The 27,946-nt window shown below is 42.0% G+C and overlaps 1 protein-coding gene and 1 long non-coding RNA gene across 8 annotated transcripts in view; both read left to right on the top strand.

Annotated features, from left to right (window-relative positions):
* CAB39 (calcium binding protein 39) overlaps positions 1-22,308 on the top strand; it is a 71,429-nt gene extending 49,121 nt beyond the window's left edge. For 2 of the 7 annotated variants that reach the window (XM_036422073.2, XM_045575261.1), the window contains exons 3-9: positions 1,490-1,654; positions 3,776-3,894; positions 9,070-9,238; positions 16,435-16,494; positions 17,656-17,721; positions 19,088-19,231; positions 19,813-22,308. In XM_036422073.2, the coding sequence (XP_036277966.1) occupies positions 1,490-1,654; positions 3,776-3,894; positions 9,070-9,238; positions 16,435-16,494; positions 17,656-17,721; positions 19,088-19,231; positions 19,813-20,001 (912 nt within the window). In that variant the 3' untranslated portion in view covers positions 20,002-22,308. The remainder of the gene's footprint in view (positions 1-1,489; positions 1,655-3,775; positions 3,895-9,069; positions 9,239-16,434; positions 16,495-17,655; positions 17,722-19,087; positions 19,232-19,812) is intronic. The other 5 variants (XM_045575263.1, XM_036422075.2, XM_036422074.2 and 2 more) reach the window with 5 other exon arrangements.
* Positions 22,309-23,950: 1,642 nt separating this feature from the next.
* Positions 23,951-27,551, top strand: LOC118709800. The gene is made up of 2 exons (XR_006740444.1): positions 23,951-25,831; positions 27,183-27,551. It is a non-coding gene; the product is annotated as an uncharacterized LOC118709800 (long non-coding RNA).
* The last annotated feature ends 395 nt before the right edge of the window (positions 27,552-27,946 follow it).

Consider the following 27,946-nt stretch of genomic DNA (forward strand, 5'->3'; position numbering starts at 1 on the left):
TATATTTTTATTTGTTTCAAAGAGGAAGGGAGAGGGAGGGAGGGAGGGAGGGAGGGAGAGAGAGAGAGAGAGAGAGAGAAACATCAATGATGAGAATCATTGATCAGCTGCCTCTTGCACACCCCCTACTGAGGATCAAGCCTCCAACCTGGGCATGTGCCCTGCCCAGGAGTAGAGCCATGACCTCCTGGTTCATAGGTCGACACTCAACTACTGAGCTATGCCAGCCGGGCTAGTTATAGTAACTTTTAATATCCATGTTTATTAATTCTGCCACCCATATCGCTAGCAAAGCTGTTTCTGTTGATTGCTTTTTTTCTCCTCTTTATTGGTGATGGTTTCCAGTTTGTTCCTTTTCAGTCTTGCTGTTAAGCTTTGTATGGGACCAGAATAGAGTTTAGTCTAGGACTAATTTTGTGTAATGACTGAGATAAAAATCTTTTGAATGCTCTGCTTTATGTCCTTTGAACAGGAGGTTTTCCTCAGATTGATTAGGAATGAGAACTGTTTCCAGCCTGTGTGAGCTCCATGGTACTACTCCCTGGCCTTGGGTACTTCCCTCGCATGTGTATGCCTATCAGTATTCTGCTGAAGAAGCAAGCGAGTCTTTGCAGATGTCTAACTCTCCTCCACATAGATCTCTCCTCTCTCGTACTCTGCCCTGCTGCGAATGCTCGTCTCCTTGGCCTCTGCAGATGCGCAGCTCTATCATCTCAACTCCGCTCAATTCATGGAGGCCCCCTCTTCTGCCTGGCTTCCTCTCCTGTGACCTGGAAATCCCCTCCTGATAGTCAACTTGGGCAATTGTGAGGTTCATTTCATTTGTTTCCCTTCTCTTAAGGGTCACTGTCCTATACTGCCTGAAGTTCAATGTTTAGAACTCATTGTTTTAGTCTTTTTAGCTCCAATGTTTTAGTCTTTTTCATGGGAATGGTGAAATCTAGCCCCTGTTCCTCCATCTTGGCCAGAAGTGACGTTTTATTTATCGCTAATATTTTACTGTTGCTTTTAAAGCCTCTTTCAGCTTCATTTTCTGCTGCCACTCCCTAACTCCGTCCATACCTTTTCTCTAACAGACCCTGTGCTTCTCCCTCCCCCTCATGCCTGGCTCATGCCAGTTCTTGCCCCACAGTCTCCTTTTCCCCAGTTCTTGCTTCTTGGTGTCTCCAATCTCTGGGTCAGCTCATGTGCCTCTTCCTTGTTTTTCCCTCCCATTTGATGCAGAATTGAGTATTTTCTTCCTGTTGCATTTCTATCATTATATTGTTTTCAGTGTTCAAGTGTACATGTGAATCTGCTGATTTTCCCTGTTGAGCATGTGTGTTGGCCCACACATGTGTACACACATGCACAGTGTTAAGCTCTTGAGGGCGTCTTGGGCTTGTCCACTTCTAGTGCTTATACATAGGCCCATGGGTACATAACAAATATAGGTGTGCTATATATGTTTGTTGAAATGAATTGTTTTTCTCCTCTCCCTCAAAATCAGGCCACAGAAGAAGTTTCCAAAAATCTGGTTGCCATGAAAGAAATTCTCTATGGCACAAATGAAAAAGAGCCGCAGACGGAAGCAGTGGCACAGCTCGCTCAAGAACTGTATAATAGTGGGCTCCTGAGCACCCTGGTGGCAGACCTGCAGCTCATTGACTTTGAGGTAAGAAACCAGCCTCTAGCTTTTTACTAACAGCACCTCATTCATAGTCCTTTTCCATGCGCCTCCCTCCTTTGAGACATCTGAGATGCCTGCCAGGCTCCTGACTCAGCAGTTGCTGACCTATAAGCATGCCCACACTGCCTCCTATTAGCAGGGCCAGGGCAGGGACTCAGGGTGCCCCAGGCTTCTCTCCCCTTATCTTCCCACATCATCCAGGAAGGTTCTTAGGTGTTCATTATACCCTTTTATTTAGGTTGTTTGTAATTAACAGCTGCTGTTTTACATAATTCACTGGCCCTTGGTTCTCAAGGAATAAACAATCTAAAGATGGACCTAGAATGTTAGAATTTCTGAGGTAGATGAAATCTCTGAGAACATCATTATGGTGGTTATTATTTTGGTTTTGGTTTTTAACTGTTGAGGATTCTTTATAACAGAGATCATATATGTTTTGCTTGGCACCGCTTTTAAATGTTTAAACGATGATGTCATTTAAGTAACAGGAGGCATACACAATTTTGAATTTCTGGCTTCTCTTGAAACTTTGGACTCTGGTAACATTGGGCCTGTAGTCCTCCATGGCCCCTTAGCTGGAGCAGAGGAGCAACTACCCGTGACGCAGGAGATCCACACTTGCGTGTGTGGCAAACCACGCAGCCTGCTTTTTTCCCTTGCTTTTCCCATTTGCATCTCCTGCCCAGCTCTAGTATACTTTTGAGATTGTTACCCAAACTTACACAGCTGATCATGCCATGTTATTTAGTCAGGGAACAGTGAGAATAATGGTCCTTGGTACCAATCTGAGAAGTATATATACATATATAATATATATGTGTACACACACACACAGTACTGAGGGGCCCTGGCATGGTCATGATTCTTGATTCTTGATTCTGGTATGCTTTATGATAGCCCCAGTGTCTATCATCCTGAGTGTTTGGATGTCTGTCCAGGTGCTTGCAAAACCAGGGGAGAAAATAGTGGGCAATATAGCCAGATCCAGTTTTGGAGAAGGATTTGAGGGTGGGTTCAGAGGTTACTCCAATATAATATTGATAATAAAAGAGAATAAAGTTTTATTTCTATCCTGTAGAACAAGTAGAACTGATATTTCCATTTATGTAGCTGATTTCATGTATTTTTAATCATGTATCAAATTTCAACAACAGTTTTTATTTCCTCTGCAATGTTGGAAATGCACTGGATCATCTAGTTTCTTCTCTGTTCACCCATCCCAGTCCCCAGACTGGACAGGAAATTTAATATTCACTTGGGACTTTGGAGACACAAATTTTAAAGAAGTGTGTGCCCCTGAAGACTGGTTCTTAGCAGTTGCTATTATAGCTCCTGACCTAGGTGGGCCACAGGGTGATCTTTGGTGCTGGAAAGCTCTCGCTCACTCCATGTCTCCTGCAGGCTTGTCAGGCTCTTAACAAGTGGCCATTCTGAAACATCTCTTGCCATCCAGTGCTGCACTTGTTACTTTCTTATACAGCTTTTCAGTTTTATTATAGAGCAGTAATGTCCGTCTATTTTGTTTAGTCAAGTACAGTGGTGTAATTCTGACCTCTGAACATTATGTGATACTTAGCACCTTCATTATTAATCTGTATATTATTTCCTAAGTAGGCCTAGTTTAATAGGACATGTGTCTACTTAGCATTAAAGCTCAGCTTCTTATATTGATAGAATTCTTTCATTTTATTATATTAACAGCATACACTTGCTCCTTTCTTCACTATAAAAGGAAAACATGTGTAGTGTTTACAACTCATCCTATTTAGGCCGCTTGTTCCATTTGGGTGGGAATGAGGTTCCTGAACATTGTAAACAGAGTAAAGCTTTGTTTTTCATATCTGAGCATGATTCTGAGAGAAATGGTTGAAATTATATGTAGTGAGATTTCACTTTGTCAACACATTGCTCAGGTTAAAAATTGTATACTATTAAAACTTAGAATTTAAAACTATAAAGAAAATGTAATGTCTGTGACTGTTTTAAGGTCATATATTTGGTCATAATTATAAATATTCAATGCCTTGATTTGAGTGTATCTGGGAGGGTGGGTGGGCTTTTTAATGTTTAGTCAGGTAAATGTTTTAATGATTGTATTCCTAATAGGGCAAAAAAGATGTGGCTCAAATTTTCAACAATATTCTCAGAAGACAAATTGGTACAAGAACTCCTACTGTTGAATACATCTGCACCCAACAGAATATTTTGTTCATGTTATTGAAAGGGTATGTACAACGTAATAAAATTTATATTCTCAGTTGAGAAATAAAAAGGAAAGATGGTCTTGGGCAAAATCAGGATGGTGAATATGGGAAAGCATTTTCTCTATGGTTCCCTCAGCTCGATTTTTTATAACTCTTGAACATATTTCCCTCCTTAAAATTCAGCCTGTGAGCTAAATTAAACTTGAAAAAAATGTCCGTAGAAGTTTAAAGGTAGGTGAATCACGAGGCTTTAAATTTTCAAATTATACGTAACTAAAGAATAAAAGTCCTCTGTGGTCTTCTGTTCTCTAAGATTTAAAAAGTTAAGTGTATGAAATGTCAGTTAAATCATGTATTTAAAGACATCTTTGGGTACACCTGCACCCTGGAAGGCAGTAAAAGCTCCCTAGTAATTGGAGCTGTATAGCTTAACTCAGTCAGTCAACAAAGAACATGGTTGTGAAGTAGTACCCTTTGCTTTTTACGTGTGTCCTCTCACTAACCCATTTAATTTGGTAAAGCACAGTGTATCTCCTTGGAATTACTCCTGGACTAAGCAGGCGTTTGTGTTTGGGTAATTTGTCAGTTAAAAAAAAAAAAAATCCCCAAAGCCTAAAAGCTTAAACTTCAAAACAAAACCGATCCTTCATCACTGAGCCTCCCTGATTGGTAAGGTAACCTCCTGTCAGTTCACACCAGGCTTGTTGGCCAGCTTTGGGTATGGTGTGTGTCTGCCCCAACATTGGTGATATCCTGTTAAATTGGCAGGCAGGCATTTTACTGGCATGGCTGTTGGTGTGAATCAGCTTGCTCTCCTACCACTAGTTGTACCACTTGTCTCACTTGATTCCTATCTCTGGGGTTTAACACTTCTCTCAAGTTCAAACTTGCTTAGACAAAGCATGAGTCAAAGCATGGACACGAGCTTTCTGTTTCTTTTTTTTTTTTTTCTTTCTATTTCTAACTATCTGTGTTGCTTCTTCACATGTTGCCATACAGAACTTTTGGTATCTAATTTTTTTGTTGTGTCAGTACAGAGTTTTGTGTATAAACATGTAGCGAATAGTCTGAAATTTTGGTGTGTTTTGTTTTTCTTTTAATATATTTTTATTGATTTCAGAGAAGAAAGGAGAGAGAGATAGAAATAGTGATGAGAGAGAATCATTGATTGGCTGCCTTCTGCACACCCCTATTGGGGATCGAGCCCACAAACCCAGGTATATGCCCTTAATTGGAATTGAATCCAGGACTCTTTAGTCCACAGGCTGATGCTCTATCCAGCCGGCTAGGGCAAATTTTAGTGTTCTTCAGGCAGCTTCAGGGAGTCTTTATGTACTTTTAAAGCTAATAATTTGCTTTTATATAAGTAGCCATCATTATTAAAATTTATAAATTACGCCGGGACCGGTTTGGCTCAATGGATAGAGCGTCGGCTTGGGGACTGAAGGGTCCCGGGTTCGATTCCGGTCAAGGGCATGTACCTTGGTTGCAGGCATATCCCCAGTAGGGGGTGTGCAAGAGGCAGCTGATCGATGACTCTCTCTCATCGATGTTTTTAACTCTCTATCTCTCTCCCTTCCTCTCTGTATAAAATCAATAAAAATATATTTTTTTAAAAAATTTATAAATTAGTTATTTCTGTTTACATTTTCCCTTTAGAATAGCCAAGGTTATGAACAGAACATTGTTAAACATCATGTAAGTAAGAATACTAAGATAACAATTTAAAGAAAAAGTTTAAAGCTCTCATCCATCCAAGATAGGCAGAGCATAAACCTCAGCTGGAAAGAAGAGGAGAAGACACAGAATGCTGCTGGTGTTGGGACCCTTTCTAGCCTGTACTGTGGAACATACACATCAGACTGGAGGGGATAATACAACAAACCCTTCCTCCATTTTCCAGCTTCAGCAGTTCTTAAACGGTGTCCTTGTTTCATGTATTCCTCCCTTTTTTTCCTCTTCAGACAATGTCACTTCAGTTTGCATCCCTAGTAAGATGATACATCTAAGAATTTTTTTTAACGTGGTCGTAATACCATTTATAAATCTAACATTATCTAATGCTCAGTGTTAATGTTTTCTTGATTTTCACTCCACAAAAAAATGGCATTTTCCGTTAGTTTGTCCAAGTCAAGTTCTAAGCAAAGCCCACAAACTGAATTTGGCTGATATAATTCTTATTTAACTCCCTTTTCATCTGTAATAGCTCCTGACCCCTTTTTAAAATGCACCATTTATTTCTTGAAGTAACTGGGTCATTTTATTGTGTGAAAAAAAAATCACAAATTTTATGTCCAAACTACCCCTTCTTGGACCATTGAGAGCTCCTCTCCTTTAAGTTGACTCCTTTTAGCAAACCGCATCAGTCTTTGATGTTTCTGTGCTTTCAGCACATGATGTCCCTGGCTTACTTTTTGTGAGTTCTGTCTTCGGTCCTGGAAATAGCCATTTCTTTAAGGAGCCCTGTGACCTTACTTTTAAGATTGTTGTCCTTCTGTTGGTCAGTTAGTCTAGACAACTTCCATAGGATGTGATTATCTGCTCTAGCTATGCATACTTCCAGCTATTCGGGTTGCCATTGTTAATTTGTATTTGAAAATACTCTTTTTGCTAGTATTAGACAGCATCTGGAGGCAGTTTCTTCTCTGGTGATTTAAATGTTAATGTGCCCTCCACTCGAGTGCTAACAGGTTATAGAGCATAACTGTTTGCCTTGTAATCATTGGTTTATACTTTAATCGTGTAAGATAAGCTCGACAAACTGCCATTAAAACCTGCTCAACTTGTTGTACAAAACTGTATTACCCCTGAATTCTAGTCTCCTTACTAAAGATCAGCAAAGATAAATTGTATGATTAGCCATTTTCCGAGCAGACATTTTAATCACAGTCAGCCATCTAGTTGACTTATAATAAATGATACAAAGCCATGTGGTTTTTATATGAACCTATGTACAACAAAAGGATAATACAACACACAATTGTTATGCTACTAGATAACAATTAGTACTATAGGATTTCAGGATAAAATGGGGAGGGGGGTTAGTCAATAAGGCAAGGGTTGGTAAAAGATGAAACATAAGAGAGAATTTTCAGATGGTTTAAATTGGCAGAAAAAAAGCGAGTAGGTACAGGGGCACAATAGAACATAGTGATGGGCAGCAGTAAGAAGAGGGGCTGCTTTATGGCAGAGTGGGAGGTGACACTGTGCCAGAGGAATAGATCTAATGCAAAGCCGAGATAGGCATTAAGCCCCTAAAGTTGTCTTTATTTGATCAGCAAGAAGAAATCATTTTTAACTCCTAAGCTGGAAGTGCTATTGATATACTTGTGTGTTGGGTAGATTTGGTAAGACAGAGCTTGAACATAGGTGCTGGTTAGGGTCACTTGCATTTCTCTAGATCTGCATTAATGCCACTGTGGGAAAAAGATAACAGTAACTGAAACTAAGATATTACAAAGAAGCAGTTAAAACGCACTGGAGATGGGAAGATTGGGAGCAGAGAAAGAGGGTAAGGTTGGGCCCTGGCCAGTGTCGCTCAACTTTTTGGAGCATCGTCTTGTGTACCAAAGGATCACAGGTTTGATTCCCAATCAGGGCACATACCCAGGTTGCAGGTTTGATTCTCAGTTGGCGCTCCCTGGGAGGCTACTGATGGATGTTTCTCTCTCATATCAATTAGAAAAAAAAAGGGGGGGGGGGGTATGTGTAATATTTTCAACAATGAAGACTTATTTTCTAAAAATTAAAAAAAAAAGTCATAGTTAGAACTGTGTTTTCCAATACAGTACCTACTAACCACATGTAATTATTTTATTTCAAATTAATTTAAGTTAAATGACATTTTAAAATTTAATTCCTTAGTCATTTAAGCCAAATTGCAGGTGCTCAGTGGCCACATGTGCCTAGTAGCTACCATAATGGACAGCACGGATAAATCCTTTACCATTATCACAGACAGTTCTTTCAAAACTTTCAGACTGGGGTATCAAAAATACAGCAGTGATGCCAACTTAAATGGAAGCAGGGGTGGCGGCCTCTTTTATGGAGAGAGATGAGATTTTATTTTAAAATGTGTAGTTATTAGTAGATCTTTAGTTGAAGTTGCCCAGAGACAACAGAAATGTATAGTTCAGATGTAGACCTGAAGAGAAAGAAGATCTATAGGAGTCATGGTGGAAGCAAGGAGATTGTATGGGTGTTTGCTAGCAAGACTGGAGGCCAGGCCAAAAAAAAAAAAAAAAAAAAATAGAACAAAGGAGTGGAAAGGAGAATTGGAAGAGTTTGGTTTTTTGTGTGTTTTTTTTCTTTGAAAGCGAGAGAGAGGTGAAGATCAGCACTGCCAGGACTCTGTATTAGGAGAAAAGGTGGATTTGTCCAGGAGAGGTTTTTGCTGGTAGGATGTTGGGAAATGGAATTTTGACTGCAGCAGATTGTGTGGGAAAGACATTAAACATGCAAGCAGCTTGGAAGGAAATAAAGGGAAAAGCTATGTGTTTGAGCTGAACACAGCACAGCCGGTCTGAGGGGGTTGGTGCATGTCAGAAGGGAAAGGCCTGCTGGGTCAAAGGGAAATGATATTTTCTTTCTGGTCATAGGGAAGGGAGACTCTAGAAACACCAAGATGGATGTAGAAGAAGGCTGCATGTGACTCCCCTCTGCCCACTGAGAGAGTCCTGACTGACATCCTCAGGACCAGGCTTTCAAGTCTGTAGGGCTTAGATGTTGCCAGTAATCTTGAAAGTTTTATTTTAAGTATTAAGTTGAAACAGTGAAATACAAGTGCTGTACATGTGTTAGAGCCTTTTATAGACTATGAATTTAGAGAACTATTTCATATTGTTTTTTTATTCAGCTTTTGGTTTTTCTGAAGTATTGAGAGCACCCCACATGTAAAGCTAACCTTTATATGAGACCCTAAATGCTTCTTTTCAAAACTTTTACCTGAAATGAGTTTTTATTTCCATGATCACTCTCATAGCTGTTATTTTTCTTTGGGTTGAAGCTGTCTTCACCAACTAATGTGTGTGTGCTCACTAGAGAAAATTCACTGAGCACATGTTGTACATGAGAGATACTGTATGTAATCTGCTCTAGTCACTCAGGGCACTTCCTGAAGTGTCCTTTTCTAAAAATGTGAACTGTTCAGTTGGAGTTTTAAAAGAGAATTCATGTTTGTTTGTTTTCTTTTTGCAGGTATGAATCTCCTGAAATAGCTCTAAATTGTGGAATAATGTTAAGAGAGTGCATCAGACATGAACCACTTGCAAAAATCATTTTGTGGTCAGAACAGTTTTATGATTTCTTCAGATATGTCGAAATGTCAACATTTGACATAGCTTCTGATGCATTTGCCACATTCAAGGTAACATATATAAAAACTGTAGACTTCTAACTATACTTGCAACTTCGATTAACAGGTGTGCCGTTTTTCCTAAACCTTCTCTAACGCCCTTGTCTATATACTGCTGCCCCCTAGTGGGAACAAAGAAGACAGCATATATACAAGGGTGTGGCAAAAGCAGGTTTACAGTGTATGTGAAAGTTTATTCTTGTGTTATTTATTAAATACTGTTTATTCTTCCATACAAACAGCTGTAAACCTGCTTTTGCCCCACCCCTGTATATGTATTTATACAAATAAAGTCACAGTTTTAAAGGGTAGAAAAGTTATAATTTTTAGGCAGGATATAGTTTTTTTGTTAAATTACCCATCAAGTACAGTAATAGATATAACAGCCAGGTTTTTCTCCTGTGTTGAGCATTTTCTTCGGTTAAGCACCAGATGAAGTAGTTGGCTTCTGTTCAGGCCCAAGGGAACCAGGGACTTACCTCTCCCATCTCATGCTCATGCCAGAGTTTGTTTATTAACCACAAGGGGTGATGGTGGGCAGAATCAGCTGCACTGTTCAAATTATTTTGTAGCCTCTCCCCTTTGTGCCTTATCTCCCTGTTGTATATTTGTTTAAATTAAATGCACATATATAGGATACCACTGTGCAACACGCACATTTTTGTTTTGAATTGCAAGTTTCTGTGCTGTTTAAGGTATATAAACAAGGCAGTAATCTTTATAATCTTTCTGTTAACATTCCCTTATGTAAAATGTGTGACATCTTAAGTCAGTATTTAGAACTGATATTTTAATATAATCGGAATTTAGTGTACTAACCTGCAGATTGCTATGTTCAAAAACTGTGAATACTATTATAGTGACAAGTGGCTGCTTCTCTTGTAAATGTCCAGTTTTATGATTATAAAGAGTGCCTGAGGTGAGCACAGTCTTTGGTTTCTGGGTAAAATATGTCCCTCAAATAGGATGAAAGCCTAGCACCTTGGCCACTAGGATTTCACATTGAATGAGAATAAAATAATAGGGTGAAAGGTCTAGGAATTTATTTTCTCAAAGCCATTAGAAAGGGTATCAGAAGCCTTAGGTAAGACCTCAGCTATTTCTGTCAGTGTACACAGCAAAATGAAATTCAGTTCAGATGATAGCATAGAATGGTAAATGTGACGCTTAGTTCCACCGCCCTTGGTGTGGTAGGACTCTTGCTTAGGATGGAGGGAATGCCTCACTCAAAAGCAGCAGACCTTTATGAAGGGAGGTGTGGTAGCATCATGTGTCAGCACGAGGAGACACTCCTGTTTGAAATAAAAGCCGTGAGCCCAAGAGTGCAGCTCTGGGAGTAGGAGGGTAAGCAGAGAAGAGAGAGGGCGGCAGTGGTGTGGGAGAATGCAGCCAGACTGCTGGACCAAGGAGGACATGAATGGCATGCTCCTGGCACAGATGGCAAAATTGACCAAGAGGTGAGAGAAATGTGCTAATTATATGCCAGAAATGTGATTCCCAGTGTCTGACAAAATTTTGATTGGCCTTGCTGATTATTTTATCTCAATTAGGGCTGCTTCTTTGAATTAAATTCATACTGAGGTGATGGAATCACTGTGGTAAAGCCAACCTATCGGATCAGGTCATGGTAGCCACAGAGGGAAAGACTGGGCAGAGGCAGGTGGTAGTCCTTACCGGAAGAAGGAAACTTTAAGAAATAGCAGAGCTGTCTAAGGATGAGCTCCAGAGGAGAAAGCATGGAGAAACTGGCTTGGATTCTGTATCTCAGCTGCTGCTGGTTGCAAGGACAGTGGAAAGCTCATTAAAGACAGCTCTCCAAGAAATGAAAAAGACAAGAGGCCAAAATCAAGACAAGAGAAAGAGAAATAGACCTAGCAATCAGACCAAAGCTACCTCCCCATTCCTGCCTAAAAGAAACTCCACCTGAGTCAGGCAGGGGCCAGTCTCAACCTCACTCCACAGGCGCTGGCGGAAGGAAGGGGCCTGTCTCTCTCCCAGTTTACTCGTGTCCTCTTTGCTGAGAATACTTTCATAAGGAGAAAGAGAACAGATCCATGGTTCGTGCTCTCCTTTGAGAATGTGACTAGAGAAACTTTCCAGTAATGCAGCTCATCCATAACTCTGGATTCAAAGCCCCTGGAAGAGGGCCGAGTCTTAAAAGGAAATTAAAACTACCTGCTCTAAATGTGTCCTAAGATTTGTAGTTCAAATGAACAGGTACTGAGATAGTTAAATCAGTGGTCCAGTATTTGTTAGTGATTATTTTTAAGGAATTAGGAGATTGGGAGGGGCATCAGAAGGCCAACAAATATATTTCCAATTTTCCAGAGTAAAAGAAGGTAGATTCCCCAGAGAGGCTGGTGGAGCTTGGAGCTTGATGGTATACCTGTGTAAGGTTCTAGAAAGTATTTCTAAAGAGATGATATCTGAGCATTTTGGAAAGGAAACCGAGTGCCCACAGCCAGCATGGATTCACTAAGAGTAAGTTCAGTCATACTAATCTCATTGATGCCAGTAGATCAGGGGCCTAAAGACATGGCTGCCTGGGTTCAATTCCCAGCTCTGCTGCTGATTGCACCTGTGTCTTCATATGCTGAAATGTGGGTAATAATACTAGTGTGTCTGGTTATTGTGGCCTGACACAGTATGAGTACTGTAAATAATAGTAGGATTCCTTTATGAGGAGGATATACTGGATGTCAAATAATTATACAGACCTATTTTCATGGAAACAATAAAAAGATTAGGAGCTAGATGGAGGGAGTTTCAGTATGGTGATTTGCAACTAATTAAATGCCATATCCTTATAGTGCTGGAAAATGGATCACTATCACCCTTTAGAGAGACTCTAATGGATCTCTGCTCAGCCAAGTCGAACATTATTAATGACTTGGATAGAGGGTGACAAGGCATACTTACCAAATGTGTCAGTGACAGCCATTAAGGGCAAGATAAATAACAGCCTAAATAAGGCTTCATAAATCCAAAGAGACCTGAATATTATAGGATAAAGTTAATTATAGATAACCAAAGTTGTCTACTTGAGGACCCAACCATATAAATATGGGATGGGGGAATAGGCATGATAATAATAGTTAATGCCAACTATAATAGTTACTAAAATATAGGCAAGTTATTACATTCGAACAATCCTATGAAGGAAATATTGTTATCTCCTTTACAGATAAGGACACTGAAGCTTAGAAATGCTGAGTAAAGTCAGACAATACATGGGCAAGCCAGAATTTGAACCCAGGCAGTCGGACTAAAGAGCCCAATATGAGTAAACAAAATTCTGAATTTATCCATTAAAATTGGCAGTTTGATGCTGCTGCCCCAGAGCTACATGTGAGCACAAAGTGTGTCACTTAAGGAGCTGTTGATGGTCTCACCCCACTATAAGCTTACCAGGTAACAGCACATAAATGTGTTCCATTCCAGGCGCTACACTTTAAGAGGCACATAGACAAATAGATGACTTTCAGAAGACATTAGATGGTGAGGGGGACTCAGAACCTGTCATTCGAGGAGTGGTTAAAGAAACTGGACCTATTTAGCCTGAAGAAGAGAAGACTCGGTAGGGATTTGCCATGAGAGCACTGCTGTATTTGAAGTGGGGTTCTCTGGAAAATGGATTAAACCTGTTTCTGGAAGTATCTGGGGCATAGGCTTTGACTCTCAGCACAGGAAAAACATTCTAACTCTTGAGAGCTCCAGAGGTGAACCATACAGTTAGAAGAATTGAGTTTTGTGTCCTTGGGCATACATATTCAAGCATGAAACAGGGAATTGAGCCAAGAAACTTGCTCTGAAAATCAGCCCCTGGCTTAGCAGCATTTGTTCCTGGATTCCAGAGCTGTCTTTGTCACATGATATTTGGGGCCCAAACTTACATATTTTTTAGGAATCTTTAAATTCAACTACTCTAAAAGCTGGCTGCTTAAACTGCTGGACATGGGAAATGATTCCTGACCTTTCTTCCAAGTTATACCAAGGCCTTAGATGTACTGGAATTTAGGTAGGTGGGAAATGAGAAGTCCTTTTCTTTACCCCCCAGCTGGCCAACCTAGCAACTCTGCATGTCTGGGACCACATGCACCTATAAACTTTGCAGATTACTGAGCAGATACTGACCTCAAAACCATTTCTCTTCATCTTCTACTCTGTTTCTTTCCCCACACCCTGGTTTGGGGTATCCATAGCTTTCCGCTGTAGTCTTAAGGTAAAGTTCTTCACCTCTCAGTAGACAGAGGCACAGCCTAAGTCCCCATCTCCTCGTTTCCCAGCTCAGTAAAAGGGCTTGGCTCTCAGCACTGCTCCTCTCCCACTAATGTTCACTGTCCCCTCCAGGCCCTGCCCTGCCATGCCTTTCTTAACAAGGGCTTTCATTCTTTGGGGCCCTGGGCCAGCTCCTACTTTAGTAGTCTCAGCGCACCCCTTTTCTCTCTCTCTTACCAAGGCCATTGAGATTTGATTCCTAAATTGGCAATGGTTTCCTGAGCTTCATGTTCTCTTTAAACCAGATGATAACAAGGAGACACCCCTAAATTGGGAGATGTGGGCTGTCCCCCTTTTCATGTGTCGCTCCACTGTGAGCCTCATGCTCCTGCTTGAGATACAGCCTCAGAGAAAATAGTCCCCTTACTAGGACCTGTTTTTTAGAGCAATACTTTCTACCTGCCTGCTCCTAAGAACACAGCCCCAAGTGAGAGCCACTGTTTCTCAGACCCCCTCCTCTGGTCTCCGTGGTCAGATTATGACCGAGCAGTAAGCATTCGGCTTCTTTTGCTGTATTTCCTCATACTGGCCTCCAAAATGACATCCAGTCTCATACAGATCCTGACTCATTAATCCCTTAATTCGCTTATTCATATGTTTGTTCAGTTCATTCCACCAGCCTCTCAGTGTCTGCCCTGTATTGGGTGCTGTTCTATAGATGTGTGGTTCAGCAGTGAGCCAGCCAGACCCCCTAATCCTTGAGGCTCTTACACAGGGAGACCACCATAAACAGGCCACAGTAGCATGTTAGAAGGAGGGAAGTGATCCTAACAAGCATAGCTGGTATATGCCCTTAACGTTCTCATGTTCCTCTCTCCTTTACATCTGGCCCCATAATATACTGAGATAATATCAGTTCTACCCCTGCCATCTCTCCTTCCCTATCTGAGTACCTCATAGCATTTCTTACCCAACTCTTGAGGTATTCAGATAAGCTCCAGGGTTTCTGTTTTGCCGGTTTATTCCCTAAGAGGGATTTAGGATAAATTGGGTAGGACTTTTCCTGAACATACAGTACACAACCTATCCAGCAGTTTAAACACCTGTAAATCTTTAGGGTAGAATTAGAAGCCTCCTTAACAAGCATACGTTGAACCTTGATTAGTGTGACATTTTCCCAAACATGTTCACTGATGTTGGTTCATTCATTTATTAAATGTTAAGCTTACTATGTGCTGATGTTGGTTCATTCATTTATTAAATATTAAGCTTACTATGTGCTTATGTTGGTTCATTCATTTATTAAATATTAAACCCTTACTATGTGCTGGGCACTGCATAGGTGCTGGGGAATTTAAAGATTTAAAAGAGACATGAGCCTTGTGTTTACAGAATATGCAGTCTGTCACGAGCCTTGTGTTAACAGAAGGTGCAATCTGGCAGGAAGCATTCATCAGGTCATCTAACAGATGACCAGCCATACTGGTCATCTGGTGACCAGTCTGGAAGAGCTCCCTGTGGAAGTGACAAGTGGAGCTCCGAAGGTAGTAGGTACCTAGAGAGGGGCAAGCCTGTGCCATGGAGGCCATTCAGGGAAGGGTGCTGACAAAAGGCGACAGAGTTCCCTGCAGTATCTCCTGCTGCCAGATGGAGCCCCATGAAGCAACCAGAGCTGTGGTGCTTTCCATGTCAGCTTGACCATGGAACATTTCTCAGAGCTTTCCCATTTCCATGGCACTTGGATGTACTTAGGAAACTCTAGTTCAATGTAACCTTGGTAACTCAAGCATAGATAGCAAAGAATACAAGTTAAAGGAAGTTGGTGGTGAGAGAGAGATTATTGATACCAACCTCTCCGGTAGGGGACTCTAAAGGAATGTAATGCATTGATTGACCCAAATATTTTTTAAAATATATTTTATTGATTTTTTTACAGAGAGGAAGGGAGAGAGATGGAGAGCGAGAAACATCGATCAGCTGCCTCCTGCACGCCCCCCACTGTGGATGTGCCTGCAACCAAGGTACATGCCCTTGACCAGAATCCAACCCAGAACCCCTCAGTCTGCAGGCCAATGCTCTATCCACTGAGCCAAACCGACTTTGGCAATTGACCCAAATATTTTGACTGGCCATTCCTGCTGTAACATGTTCCCCTACCCCTACCTTTCTACCCCTTCCCCCACCCCCCACCACCCCACCCCCCTCCCCAATATACACACACACAACCTGGTGAGACCAAGGTTAATCATTGCTAACTTCCAGGTCCTTGGAAGCAGGTACCACATCTTTCTTCTTTGTAACCCTAGCACCTAGAACGTTACCTGGCACATGGTAGATATTTTCTGAATGAATGATCCTTGACTTGTTTCCAGGGGAATCCGTGGGGTGAGACCTAAGCTCTGTTTTATAGTAATGCGCACTTAGACTCGAGGTCTTACTGATTTTTGTTCCTACATTCCTGCAGTGTTATTCTGTGTACTTAGGAGCTGATGTTTATAAAATGCCAGGGCTTTTCAAAAACATTTTACCTCTGCAAAAGGTTACATTAGATATGAAACTGAATGCAATTAAATTCAGGAGGAAGAAAATGGAACCTCCATTCTTCTAATTAAAGAAATTTCTTTTTCTCCCCTAGGAGCAGTTTAAATTTGACATTTTGTTGCAGTTATTTACTTTTATTTCACTTCAATTATTTATTCTCTTTCTTTGAACATATATTTCCATTGCCTTATATGTTTGTTTTTAAAATTTTCCTGCCAAGAGCTATAGATGTGTGACTAATCATAATCATTAAAATCACAATTTCAGATTATTGATTTTATTTACTCATACAAAATCAATGTCCTCAATACAATTCATGTTCAATTTAAGTACAGTAATTTTAACAACAGCTTTTATTAGGTAAAATGGCGTGGAATGTTTTAGGATTCTCTTTTCTAAAAGAACCTGAATGCAAGAACAACTTTTAACAATATATTTCCTTTTTCTAGGATTTGCTTACAAGACATAAGTTGCTCAGTGCAGAATTTTTGGAACAACATTATGATAGAGTAAGTATATTAAATACTATTTTATAAAAACAAATTTTAAGTTTTATTACTTACAAAAATGAAAGGTTAAATTAGACTGTTTATTTTGCTAATGTAAAGTTATAAGGTAGTGCCATAACCATTTCTCTGCTGAAACCAGGTTTAGCGCGTTACCTGCTCAGAAGCAGACTATCTGTTTGATTGACACGCTGCCATTTGTATCTTTTCTTGCTTTAGAAGAGGAAAGTAAAGCACTTTGGTGCTGAATAATAATACATGGTTGAGATAAAAGAAAAATATCATTTGACTTCTTAACTCTCCTATCCATTTGTGCTACTAAATAGGGAAAAAAAAGGAGGCAGCACCGATAGGGTGAGACGAGCTTTTGCCTAGAGGCAGGACCCGGTTCTGCCCCTGCTCTGCAGCTTACAGCTTGTCACCTCCAAGGCCGTTACCACTCGGGGACTCAGAGTCCATCCTTATTTCTAAAATGAGGACATTGGATAGCCCAGCAGTGAGATCAATTGGATGTCAGACTTCCTGGTAATAGAGTCCCCTGAGATTTGTACCTGATTCTAGTGCCAGTTCCTAAATCTGTAGCATTTTGCAGATCTCTACTCATGCTGTGTCCTTCCCTTTTTATCCCCTAAGAATCCTTTCCTCCCCCCATTTCTAAGTGAAATTCCTCCCATTATTCAAGTTTGAGTCCAAGCCTACTTTCTGTAGGACCTCTTACAGTATAATACAGTATGAGTTTCTCTCTCTTCTGTTCTTAATTATTTACTCTCTTTCATGTGTTGAAAGAACAGGTAGCTTTTCTTTGTGTTTATGCTTTGGACTAGTTGAGTTCTCCTCTGTAACGAATATGAATTTGCTAAAATAACACCAAGAAAAGATAAGCTGACTCAACAATGTGGAAACGGTTGGGGAAAGGGAGTTGTTTTGTGAATATGGAGTTTGGGTGACAGAAGAGGACCAGATTTAAGCTATATATGGGCCTGTCTAGAGCTGGGAGGAGATCAGTCCCAGGAGTCCTCTTCACCAAGCTAATCAGCAGGTATCACCCTGAGCCTCTCTGAGTGCCTCAGAGGAAGGGCGTGGAACTCAAACTTTCTGACATTATCTACCCGTCTTCAAAAAACTAGTAAATAAATAACTCTGATATGTGTTTTTTTGTCTTAGTTCTTCAGTGAGTATGAGAAGTTACTTCATTCAGAAAATTATGTGACAAAAAGACAGTCACTCAAGGTAAGATGGTTATTTTATGTAGTTCACTTCTCTTCACCCTGTCTTTGAATTTTGGATTTGGGGGAAGTGGGTTATGCTAGCATGTGGGTCTTAGACCTTTGGAGGAAAATGTTTGCCCATGGTCAGAATTTTTGAGGAAAGGGGTGGGGTTCAGCAGAGATCCACACAGGGCTCCTGCCCACCTCCCTGTAAGTTAGAGATCCCAATGCAATACAGAATTTTGAAGAGGGCTTTCTCTCTTAGCAGTGCAGTGTTTTAGATTTGAAACGTATTTTTAAAACTTAGAATCATGTCAGTTAGATGAAGACACTGCAGGTGTTATCTCCCCAGGAGGCGACCTTAATGGCAGGGGCTTGCTGTGTGAGGGGAGGGGAACAGAGTGAGCAGTGAGACTGTGGACCATAGATGGGTTTGGCTGCTCCGTATCAAAATAGGAATGAACAGTTCCATTGGAAGTTAGCAGCATGCTCGAGGTTGCATAGCTCACAAGGAGCAGGGAAGCAAGACTAGCCTCTCCCCCACTCTGCTTCTGCCTCTTCCACAAGGGCCACAGCTTGGCCCTCCCCCACTGCAGGCCATACCACCACACACTCGATCTGCACTAGATGTGGGCACTGATGGCGTGAAGAGGTGGCTGCCAAAGAAAATCTAGGATAAGCAACAACAATTGAAAAATTAAGGACTGATAAGGTATAACCAACCTCTGTAAATTCAGTAAGCCCCAAAGACACAAGTTTCTTTTCTGCTTAATTGATGTTATTAGTGATGAGGAGTCACTAAGGAAGAAATGGAGTATCTTCAGGATACTTAGCTGAAGAATGTACAGAAAACTTTTCATTTTTATCAGCTTTTCTGAATCAGATGTGATAATTTTGGCATGTGCAGAGGTTAGTGTATGAAAACTTTGGACATGATCCTTTGTCCTATGAAATCCAAATGAAAAAAATTTAAAAATAAAAAGATTAATTTTTAGTTAAGCTAAGGTATGTGGTTAGTTAACAGGAATTATTAAGAACGTCTAAACATTTTCTTCAATAGTTTCATTTTAGTGAAGATAATGCAAATGCTATTTAAAGATTAGGCAAGTTCTGACAGTCTCAAATTGGGGGCCAAATGTGCCTGAATATTCTCTTCAGAGAGCAGTGTCAGACTCACCATTTAAAGGGAAAGGTGGGTGTCGGAGTGGCGTACAGTAGGTACTCCATAGCTTTTAGGTCATAGTTTGGTTCACTTCATCGGTCTTTGAGGGGGGGACTAATGATACTGTACTTAATAATGATAATTATTAAGTGAATTATTTTTCAGATTTTGATTTTCCTTAGAATCTTAATGATAATGTAGAGTGATTCTTTAAATGTCTTCTCAGCTTCTCGGTGAACTATTATTAGACCGACACAACTTCACAATTATGACAAAATACATCAGTAAACCCGAGAACCTCAAATTAATGATGAATCTTCTCCGAGACAAAAGTCGTAACATCCAGTTCGAGGCCTTTCACGTTTTTAAGGTAGAGTGCTAAAACCACACGCAAAATTTCCTCCTCATTTCAGTCTCATTTCCTTTACAGACTTCTAAATAGTATTAGCCTCACTTTGGTAATCTAAGTTACACAATTCAGTTAATTTTCATGTTTGTGTGGTACAACATTTAAACAGAAAAATAGACCAGAAACAGGGTAAACATTTCAACTTGGGAACAGAATAAGTTTATTTGCAGAGGTGTGCCATTTGTCTTTGTCATAGAAAATTATTAATCAGAAAGTTAAGGAGTAACCCATATTTTAATTCTTTCTGTAGAGGTTTTTATCTTCAAAATTCATGTTGACCTTTTGTGCATATTTTATCCTAAAATCTACATCTGTATTTTAATACTAACTACTGAGTTTCAGAGCATGGTGGAAAGTACTAGTCCTCTTTGTGCTAAAGCATGTAAGTCTTTTTTTTTAATTTTCAAATTGTGAAATAAGATATCCTGAAGCACAAACCTCTGACCGAGTTATCCCGACTTCACTTTGTGTCCAGGGAGGGAAGTTCTGGATGTGTCCTGCCTCCTTCTTTCCTGTAGCTGATACAGATTTCTCTCCGGCAGGTGTTTGTTGCCAACCCTAACAAGACACAGCCCATCCTAGACATCCTCCTCAAGAACCAGACCAAGCTCATAGAGTTCCTCAGCAAGTTTCAGAACGACAGGACCGAGGACGAGCAGTTTAACGACGAGAAGACCTATTTAGTTAAACAGATCAGGGACTTGAAGAGACCAGCTCAGCAAGAAGCCTAACTCCCCATAAACATCCAAAATATTAAATCCAAACCCAGCACCTGCTGTTAGCTCGTCAGCATCAGGCACTCTCACCGATTCATGAGGAACATTATGCTAGTCTGCTGTTAAGTGAACGGTTTTTCATTTTATCTTGTTTTGTTTTTTTAGTCCATCTTGGAGAACGTAGCTGCTGCTTTCTTGCACACTAGAGCACACGTGGACTTTCTCTTGATCTTTGTGTCATTTCAGAATTCAGAGACCCTGTTTGCTGTAGGAGTTCTGAACACAGCTAGGCTCGTGAGGGCAAATGTAGGGGTGATAGTATGATGAGGGGCAAAGGCGCGATGGGGTCAGATTAAACCTGCAGGTTTGCACTTAGGTTAAAGAGCTGGGCGTGGATTCTTGGTGAGATTGTCTGCCTTCACACAGGAAGATCGTGCAGCGCTATATTTGGAATCGGGGGAACTGTAGCCACGATGTGAGCTTTTGGGGTGGTTAAAGTTGACGTGCGAATAAATTGATACTGAAACTTAGCAACTTCTTAAAAGTGTGACGCTTCATAAGGAAAATGTATATACGCTTTTCACTGCTTTCTAGAATTTTTTGACATTTGATTTTCTTGAGACTCGTAAACCTGGATATGTTGGAAGGTATTTGTTAATTTCCCTTTTGGAAGGTCTTTTCAAACAGTAGAACTAGCAACGACACCTCACATTTCATTTCAACAGTGCTTATAGGTTTCTTTTGTATATAATTCTTAGAATGCTCATTTCTTTTAAATGATTTAATTTGTACAGCAGAGGAATGTTATTGTATTAGTATGTAACTATTACCTAATATTGAATCTTTGCAAAAAAATGAATGCTCATATGTAATTGAAATACTTCAGATCACAGGAAAATGCTGATTTAACATTTAAGTATCACAGCATTAAAAGACAAAAGTAAACCAATCCTTTGTATTCCGTTATCTAGTGGGGTGCCATCCATAGGGTATAATATAGACTTGGAACTCAGTCAGCCCTCTTTCCTGCATAGTACTGGCCTTATTCATTTAAAATGAGTTTCCTTGATCTATGGACGATACTGTTTATGATCAATTAACGCTGATTCTCTGTGTGGGAAACCTCAGTAGAGCACCTTTTCTTCTTTAGAGTAAGTAATCCAGTACAGCAGTCACGGGACTGAATCATTAAACTTTGGCTTCTCTTAGCAAAAGAGTTCCTCGTCACAGGAGTCCTGTGGGGAAATTTTTTTTTAATGTCCTATTCCTTAATGCTGAAAATTATCAGTATTTATAAAGTAACTGATTTTGCACCACTTTTTTGTTACTGTGACCACGGCAGAGCAGCGTCTCCTAGGATATATCTATGTAAAGTTATTAGAATGGTATCTGTTCATCTTAGTGATACAAAGATCACAACTAACAACTTAAAATCAGAGTTTGCCAGTTCGAATTCAGCATGGCTGTGGCTAAGAAATTTACATGATTATTCTTTGCTAGCCTCTCTTACTAATTGAATTATTTTTCGGCCAGTAAAAAGAAACTCCCAAGTGATGCTTCAGCAGGTTGCAAGACCTCCTTCTACAATAGGAACACCAGTTAGGAAAATAGCTCCAGAAAATATAGATGCATTTTATTCTGTTTAATTAAATGACAGTCGGCATTGGTTTTCCTGAGGCTGTCTTTACCAAAATCTGTGTAAAATCATTCAAGTTTTTCCATTGGAAGTAGGGGGCGTGATCCAAGCTGCTTGATTTGAAAATACCAAGACGCTCGGGAAGGCAGGCCTGGCCGTGTAGCTCCTGGCTCTGTGGCCAGTGCTGGGTGTCGGGCTTCCGGGGAGCAGTGACTGCACCGGGTGGAAGGAAGGTTTCCTGCCAAGCTGGTTCTTAGAACTGGAAACGACAAGCAGCTTCCACTCCGTGATGTCATCGTAGACAACACCGCGTGGTGCATCGCATTGGAATCGGGACATAGTTAAGATTTGGGTTTTTTGTTTTGTTTTGTTTTGTTTTGTTTGATTTTAAACAAAAATGTGAAAACATTCAAAGTTGAAAAATTGCATTTGAAGTTATGATCCTTTAATATATTCATGTTACCAAAACTATCATACTGAAAGTGTTTCTCTTTGTGTTATAAAGGTTTAATTTTACTTAAGTCAGTTATTCCATGTGATTTTTAACCCTTAGAAAGAGGTGGAGATGGATACACCTGTTAACAATGCCATGAGAGCATTTCCTTTCTCCTGAGGAAAAGTAATTTCTTATCAGACTATGGCTGGCCCTGTAATTTAAATTAAAATAAAATTTTGGAGAAACGGCATTGTGCATGTTTACACTGTCATACAGATCGTTGCATTCGTGTTGCTGTGAACAGCCCCACCAGGAAGCGTGAGGACAGCTTTGCCACAAACTGGAACCAGAAACAACATACACGCGCCTCTTTCCCCCCTCCCCCCCCCCCCAGGGTTTGCTTTTTGCTGTCAAATGTGATTTTCACTCACTGTATAGGGCTCACAGCTACCTCACCCTTCCTTCCAGTTAAATGTCATCAGGCCTTTTATTAGCACCGCTTTGACACCATGGTTTGGGAGCATCCTTTCTCTTCATTTCTGAGACCCTTTATTCTGAATACTCTAGGGTAAAACTAAAGCCCTGGGCAAGAGTGTTTATAAGTAGCTAGAGTGAGGCTACCGTGAAGGTGACAGACTACAGAAGCACGGTGTTCAGTGGCATCTGGACGAAGCTGTGTCCTCGGGCTGCCTGGACCCTGGAGCCACCACCTGCCCTCAGTTTTGTTCCCACCCTTGTTATGAGTGGGACCCCGTTATCAGGTGACGGCAAGATGCACAAGCACACAAGATGTCTGGATGTCATCCTACTTGTTATCTCTTCTAGGTGTTCTCCAAAAAGTCAGGGTCCCCTGAGGTCACCGACAGCTCTCTGAGGCTGCAGTACCACACAGTTTGTGCGTTCTGGGGCTAAAGCCCCCCAAAGTGGTGAGTGACCCCACCTGGGACTTTACCAGTAATGCCTCTCAGAGGACAGTGGCCCGCGACCCGCTGCCCCTTCAGCTCCTCCTGGATTTGTAGAGGGTGTTCTGGCCTAGTCTGTGTCCTTACCACGTCTTCCAGAGCCTAATTGGCCCTTTCTGGCCACCTGGTTTCCAGAAGGTGGAAGGACAAGGCAAGACCCGCCCCAACACACACTCTACAATCTGAAAGTGATCTTGGTTGGCTCCCAAAACCAGCCTCAGGAGCAGAGCGAACACATCTCACCTCAGCTACAAGAAAGGACCATCAGCTTCTCCTGCCAACACTTCACTTTGGTCAACCCACACTCCACCACCAAGGCATAATTTATAGGGACAAAGCCTTCCAACCTTGCAAGGACTTCTCCCACAGTTCATGCTGACCAGAGATGGTGTTGAGGGCTGCACAAGGTGAGTCGCTCCACAGCTGGCATGACAATGACCTGGCCCAGGTTTGGTCCCTGTGTGGTCCTCGGGCAAGGGCAGGTGTCTGGCCTGTCGGGGATCTCGGTCTTCCCCAGGACCACCAGGTGTCTGCAGGAGAGTGTGAATTTTTTTCATCTAGTAGAACTTCAGGAAGACAGTGGAGATTTGGGGGAAAGCTTTATCTTTTTCAATATTCTCTACAAAATGAGCTTTTTTTTTTTTTTTTTTTTTGCTCATCAGAACTCCCATTCTTGGTAATACATTTTTATCACCTAAATACTTGGTGTGCCATAGAAATAACAAATTCCTGCTCTAGTTTTCAGTAGCTGGGTCTTCCAGCTGGTGGAGACGCAGCTGGAGCAGTGGACAGTGCCACAGCCCAACCCAGGGGAAGCTTCCAGACAAGGCTGCTCCCCAGCTGGTTCCCGCCCCTGTATGCCCCCCCAACTCTACACCCCTCCCCCCACACACACACACACACACCCCGTGGCTGCCCAGCACACTCCACACACCAAAGATCTTTGAAAATCTCACTTGTATGTGGGCGATGAGGGCCCCACTCAGTCCAGCTGAGCCTTCTTGTGCTCAGCTGACTGCGTGGTCCTGCGCTCTCCCCAGCCATTGGACTGTCCATCCCGCCTGGGACTGGCATACACTAGGGATGAGTGGGATTGGGTGCTGAGCCCCATCCCATGAGCACACTAAGAGGTCCTAGCAGCGCCCCACCTCACCCCCTTGGCACCCTCTTCTGCCTCTGAAAGCTACTTATTGCAGCCCAGGGCATCAGATGTGAAGCTGGTGTGGCCAGAAGCAGCCCCCACCCAGGTGTCCTGGACCCTGGCTGGGGTGCTCGCCAGCAGGCAGCTCCAAGGACACCACATGAACAGTTTCATGGCCTATCTTGTACCTGACTCCTTCCCCTGGCTCACATCTCACACTGTACCAGGGCTTCCCGGGACCAAGTCCCAAATAAATGGTGTTCAAACTTTTGTCCCAGGCTCTACTTCCGGGGAAACCCAAACTAGACATGCTCGTTGGGTTTCTTCTAACCCAGAGGCATGAGCAGCCATGCCTGTGGTCGGCCGCATGGAGGTGGCCATGAATGCAAAGCACCGCTGCCCCCCACCTCCCTCGGGAAGCACATGCGCGTCAAAGCTTGGCTGACAACAGGTACCGTGTGGCCCAGCACAGCAAGGCCTCTCGTGACCACAGCTTCTGCCTGAGGCCAAGCCCAGGCCGCCGTCCCCCATTCCCCAATGTCCAGCCAGCTGAAGCCTTCAGACTCTCAAAAGCAGCTGGACAGGCCACACCTCTGCACAGAAATTACTCTTCACAGTCACAAAGACTGGAAAATGCCCAATTCCCTCATGATTTATCTCCTTCCCCCCAAAAAAACTTTCTTGAAACGTGAAGTAGACTTAGATGGAGAAGGTTGACAAATACAAAATTACTGCACAGTTTGGAATTGGGGCAGAGTTAGAAAAAGTCCAAATCTAGGTAAGAATTGGGATGGGGGACCCGGAGAAGGGGCTGGTTCATGTGCAGCCTAAACTCAGAAACTACGCCCAGCCCGGCAGAGGGCCCTCTTCCAGCTTGTCCAGCAGGCAACGCTTTACTTCAAAATGTCCACTGGGTGGCAGTAGAGCTCCTTGTTTCTAGCAGCCACTAAGCCTGGGTATTCATGGAGAGTAAAAGGAAGGTGACAAACACCCAGGGACCTGAGCCCCTGTGTGTGTTGTGTGCCAGGGCTTCCTGGGTGTCGTTTTGAGCAAAAGGAGTGGATAGTCATGAGAGGTTTTTTAAAAAAAGAGACAGATGTGTGATAAAGATTATAAAATGTGACCAGTAGGATGTAGGTGGTAGGATGTGGTGGGGTTTTTATTTTATTTTTTAGAAGAGTTTTAGATTTGCAGAGAAACCAAAAAGATAGTACAGAGTTTCCATAAACCCAGCCTGTTTCTCCTATTGTTGACGTCTTAACTTAGTTTGGTACATTTGTCATAATCAATGGACCCATGGAGTCTATACTTTATTCAGACTTCCTTCGTTTTCCCTAATGTCCTTTTCTGTTCAAGGACCCCACACGGCATTGACTCATCCTGTCCTCATGGGCTCCTCTCAGGCTTGCCTTGCTTTTGGTGTGTTTGGCAGATTGCAGAATCCCCATTGGCGGGGATTTGTCTGGTGTTTTTCTCATGATCAGAATGAGACTGGGTTTTGGGAAGAGGACCACACAAATCACATGCCGTTGTCACTGTATCACATTAAAGGTGCACAGCACCACGGTCCTGGCTGAGGAAGGTGCCACTGTGTGCACCCTACACTCCAGGATGGCGGGGGACTCCACCTCCTTGACAGCATCAATTATTTGGAATTTTTTGCACAGGAGGTTGGTCTCTTTTCTCCCGTTATACCACTTTCCCCTGTAAAATTCTTCCAGTTTTCTGTATACTTAAAAATTTTTTTATAATGAAACTAGAGGCCCGATGCACAAAATTCAGGTCGGGGGTGGGGAGGCCTCAGCCCAGCCTGTGCCCTCTCGCAATCTGAGACCCCCTCACTCCTAACTGCCTTTCTACTTGCTCCTAACTGCCCATCTGCTCACTCCTTACCACTTGGCTCACCATTCCTTAGAACTGCTGTGGAGGCAGGAGAGGCTCCCACCACCACAGCTTCACGGCTTCTGGCTGAGTGCTTCCCCTCACTCCCTTCTGAGAACATACTGATCACCAGGGGGCAGTATTGAGCATCCTGCATTGAGCATCTGCCCCCTGGTGGTCAGTGCGCATCATAGCTACCAGTCGTTCTGGTCCATCCATCATAAGGATTGCTGGGCTTTTATATAGAGAGATGGTAGAAACAAAAGTGATTTTTTAAAAAGAATGGCTTGGGGAAGGTGGAGGAATTACACCCAGTACATGGAACTGAATACAAGGCCAAAGGTTTTCAGGGTGTGAGGGGACTACCCAGGACCGCTGCATATGGATGTTCAGAAGCCTAGAAGTCCTAGGTCCAAAAAGGAACTCACAGAGGCCTACCCACCAGGCCCCCAAGCTCAGGGCTCTAGTTTTTTTTCTTTAAAAATATTGATTTCAGAGAGGAAGAGAGAGGGAGAGGTAGAAACATCAACGATGAGAGACTCGTTGATCAGCTTCCTTCTGCACCCCCCTTACTGGAGATTGAGCCCACAACCCAGGCATATGCCCTTGACTGGAATAGAACCTGGGACCCTTCAGTCTGCAGGCCGATGCTCTGTCCACTGGGCCAAACCAGCTAGGGTGGAGCTCTAGTTTCTTACATCAACAATCACCCTCAATTTCTTGCCTTCTTGCTCACCTCCTCCTCTCAGCAAATTTTGTTTGTTATGCCTCAAAACCAAATATGCTTCACATCAGATATAATCATAGAAATGCAAATAAAAACAACAGCGATACCTTACACACCTAATAGGATGACCAGGATTTGTAGGGCAGTGAAAATACTCTGACATGATAGATGCATGTCACTATGCATTTGTCCAGACTCATAGAATACAGACCAAGCGTGAACCCTAAGATGAAGTATGAATTTTGGGTGACTATCCACTGTAACAAAGTACCACTCTGCAGGGGGGATGCTAATAGTGGAGGAGGCTGTGCATCTATGGGGGCCAGGGGTTTATGGGAAATATCTGTATTCCTTAATTTTGCTCTGAATCTAAAACTGCTCTAAAAAAAGTTAATCTTTTTTTAAAAAACCAGAGACCATTAACAAAGAGCTGGAAACCACTAAGTCTTTCCTTGAGCTTAAAATAGAGGCTTTTAGAAAAGAATGCTTCAAAAAGAAATATAAACATTCAGGACAAGCTGTGCTAATGGCTAGCATTAAAGAAGAATCCAGTCTTTTAGAGGATGCACCAAAACGTATCTAATATCTAGTACCTGCAGCTGGAACAGCCTTCAAAATACATCAGAAGGATTAAAATTAAAAACACACACACACTTTAGACAGGGCTAACATATGCTTTGGATGAAAACGATCTTCATGAGTGTGTGAGCTGCTTTCACAAGAAGCAAAGAAGGGAAAGGGAGAGTGATGAAAATATCAAACAAAATGAAATGTTAGAAAACGGGGGGGAATCAGATCAAGTTTCTATGTGTCTGCTTGCTAAAGAGGACGCATTACGTGGCCTTCTTGGGAGAACACTAACATGGATGATGGGAATTTAGGATTGGATGTAACGAATGCACCAGAAACAGAGATCCTAAAATATTCATCTGAAGGACTTTTGAAGAAACTGATTGATGTCACTCAAAGGGTTATTTTAACTTAGCCCCACGTGGCTCAGTTGGGTGAGCTGGTTCCATGCATCAAAAAATTGTCAGTTCGGCCCGGCTGGCATGACTCAGTAGTTGTGCGTCAACCTATGAACCGGGAGGTCATGGTTCAATTCCCAGTCAGGGCACATGCCCTGGTTGTGGGCATGCTCCCCATTGTGAGGTATGCAGGAGGCAGCCGGTCAATG

The sequence above is a fragment of the Pipistrellus kuhlii genome, unplaced genomic scaffold (genome assembly GCF_014108245.1).
Source record: "Pipistrellus kuhlii isolate mPipKuh1 unplaced genomic scaffold, mPipKuh1.p scaffold_m20_p_7, whole genome shotgun sequence".
NCBI classification, from domain to species: domain Eukaryota; kingdom Metazoa; phylum Chordata; class Mammalia; order Chiroptera; family Vespertilionidae; genus Pipistrellus; species Pipistrellus kuhlii.